The sequence below is a fragment of the Rhinoraja longicauda genome, chromosome 22 (assembly GCF_053455715.1).
Source record: "Rhinoraja longicauda isolate Sanriku21f chromosome 22, sRhiLon1.1, whole genome shotgun sequence".
Taxonomy (NCBI): Eukaryota; Metazoa; Chordata; class Chondrichthyes; order Rajiformes; family Arhynchobatidae; genus Rhinoraja; species Rhinoraja longicauda.
In genome coordinates this window covers 33316786-33319498 of record NC_135974.1, presented here as the reverse complement: position 1 = coordinate 33319498, position 2713 = coordinate 33316786, and the positions used below count along the sequence as shown (strand labels likewise).

The 2713-nt window shown below is 53.3% G+C and overlaps 1 protein-coding gene across 1 annotated transcript; it reads right to left on the bottom strand.

The window, feature by feature from the left end:
* Nucleotides 1-345: 345 nt before the first annotated feature.
* rh50 (Rh50-like protein) lies at nucleotides 346-2713 on the bottom strand. The gene has a single exon (XM_078419084.1). The coding sequence runs from the start codon at nucleotides 2540-2542 to the stop codon at nucleotides 1112-1114; it is 1431 nt and encodes a 476-aa protein (XP_078275210.1). The 5' UTR covers nucleotides 2543-2713; the 3' UTR covers nucleotides 346-1111.

Here is a 2713-nt window from a genome sequence, read left to right as displayed (position 1 = left end):
GGGAAGGGGAGGGGGGGGGGTGATAGGTGGCGCTGGAGAGGTTGAGAACTTTGTTGGGCTGAATGGTCTTCCTGCCAAGTTCAATGACAGGAGCTGGCAAAGACGTGAACCTCCCTCCCTCCCACAGAGAGCCTGCGAAACCTGCCAACACTCATTATCTAGGTTTGCACATTAAGGCTGGTGAGTGGTGGAATATTCTGGAAGGTCCCGTGGAACTGCACCTTCTGGGATAAAGAACTGTCAAAACGTTTACAGTACTTGGGCATAAAGAATACTGAAACATTGTCAGCAACACTTAAGCAAGTTGTTGTGGAAACGTTGAAATTACTGAGCACTCCGAATCATTGTGTTTGAACAACTTTATTTGAATTTCTTAAAAACTATTCATTACCTTATTGCATTGCAAATAAAAATTATTTTAATATTAACTCGTCTTAGAAGTCTCCATTTAAAAATCTTATAACGTGAAGTCAAAGAGCAACCAGTTACTGACGTATAAAAAGGAAAAATAGAAACTCACTCTTACACAAGGTTCATCTGCACAGATTGGGATCTGGCCGGCAGCAGAGACTGACTGACATTAATGATTAGCATGCCACTGAGGCGGGTAGGAGTTAGTTAGCTCGGACTTTTGTGAATTTGTGTCACATTTCGCCGTGTGTTGCAGGCAGGAAAATACAGTAATCATTTTTTCGTTTTTTGGCTCTTTTTTTTCCTAAATAAAAATACAACAGGCTGATTCTCTGTCTGATTCACATTCCGAGTAACGTTTTAGAGTAAAGCTCAGATAAGAACATTCGTTGTGAATGATTTTTGGAGGAGTCTTGAATTTGTTTTGGGTTTTTTTTTGGTGTCAAATCACTTCTAAAAACAGGACGCTCCGCGATGCCCAGACCAGTAATTTGGGTTTTTGTTTTTTCCCCAACTCAATTCAGGCTTCTCTTTAATAAAGTATATCTGGTACAAAAAAAATTTGTATTGGGACAATTAGCACAAGACATGCCAACCGCGGCAAGTCTTCCTATCGCTCTCTCCCCCCTCTCTCTTGGGAGGCTGAGACCACATCAGGACCATCCTCACTCATCATCCTCACTCAGAGAGAGTGTTGCAGTCACACGGGCAGCTTCAGTCCTTGGTTATTGTTCGCGTTGTTTTTGGTGGTAAACTCAAACTCTTCTTTCTCCTGACCCTCGGGCACCTCGAAGTAAGGGTCGTCGTTGAAGCAGTACTCGTCTTTGGGCTGGGCCAGGAAGGGCAACTTCAGGATGAATCCAGTCACCGTGCCCCCCAGGACGGCGATGCCCAGACACACGCCTATGGAAGCCGCCTGATACTGAGCCTGGTCCCAGGCCGTCCTGCCCCCTCCAGCCCTCAGCCTGGGGAGCACCCTGAGCAGCTCGACCAGCCTCTGGTCCCCTTCCTTGGGCACTCTCTCCGGGAAGGTGTCGTACAGGCCGTGTCCGTAGGTCTTGTCGTCCGCCAGCAGGATGGTGGCGATGCCGGCGATAGCCCCGACGAAGCCCGGGATGCCGTGGAGGTTGTTAATGCCGCACACGTCCTGGATCTTCAGCCTCTTGGCCAGCAGAGGGGTGAGATACTTGAAGCCCAAGGTGCACAGCACGGACGCGATACAGCCCAGGGCGAACGCCCCAGCCGCGGTCACCATCATGTCGGCTGCAGAGCCCACAGCCACCCCTCCGGCCAGGGCGGCGTTCTGTATGTGGGCGATGTTGATCTTGCCCCTCTTATCCAACAGGCTGGAGATGGCGAAGGTGGTCAATGTGCAGGAGCTCAGGCCGATGTATGTGTGGAGCACAGCCCGGTGCTGCCCGTCCCCACTGGAGGCGAACACAGAGTTGAAGCTTGGCCAGAAGACCCAGAGCAAGAGTGTGCCCAGCATGGCCAACTTGTCCGAGTTGTAGTCCGGACCCTCGTCCTTGTGCCCATCCTTCAGCCCCGGCCTGTACAGCACAGTGGTCACGCTCAGGCCGAAGTAGCAGGCGAACAAGTGGATGGTGATGGAGCCCCCCACGTCCTTGATCTTCAGCAGCTCGATGATCACCCACTCTGTGGCCGTGAAGATGGGCACCTCCAGCAGTGCCAGCACCAGGATCTGCACAGGGCTGGTCTTCCCCAGCACAGCCCCGAAGGAGATCATCACTGTGGCACACACGGTCTCGGCCGTCAGCAGGTTGTACACCCCGATGTGGATCTTACCGTGGTGGAAGTGGTAGAACCAGCCCTGGACCAGGAGAGCCCACTGCACCGAGAACACGGCGATCATGAAGTTGAAGGCGATGCCCCCGTAGCCGTACTTCTTCAGGAAGCCCATCAGCAGCCCGAAGCCCACGAAGATCATCACCTGGATGTCCTGGAAGATGGGGAAGATGGCGTACAGCTGGTTGCGGCTGTGGTCAGTCTCGTTGTTCTGGGCGGCCGCGTCCGAGTGGTCGTCGTAGGTGACGAACAGGGCGATCAGAACCAGTAACACTCCCTCCAGGAAGATGACGAGGAATGGCAGCCGGCACCGTACAGCGGACATCTCCTCTCCCCCTCCGCCTGGCTGGCTGGCTGGGGTCTTACACCTGGACCCAGTGGCTTCCCCGTTAACCGGGCGCCTGTGTAAGCTGCTTCACCCAGTCTCCCCGTCTCTCCGTCTCTCCGTCTCTCCCTCTGTCCCAGCGCCACTGGCTGCACACATACCACCTGAAAC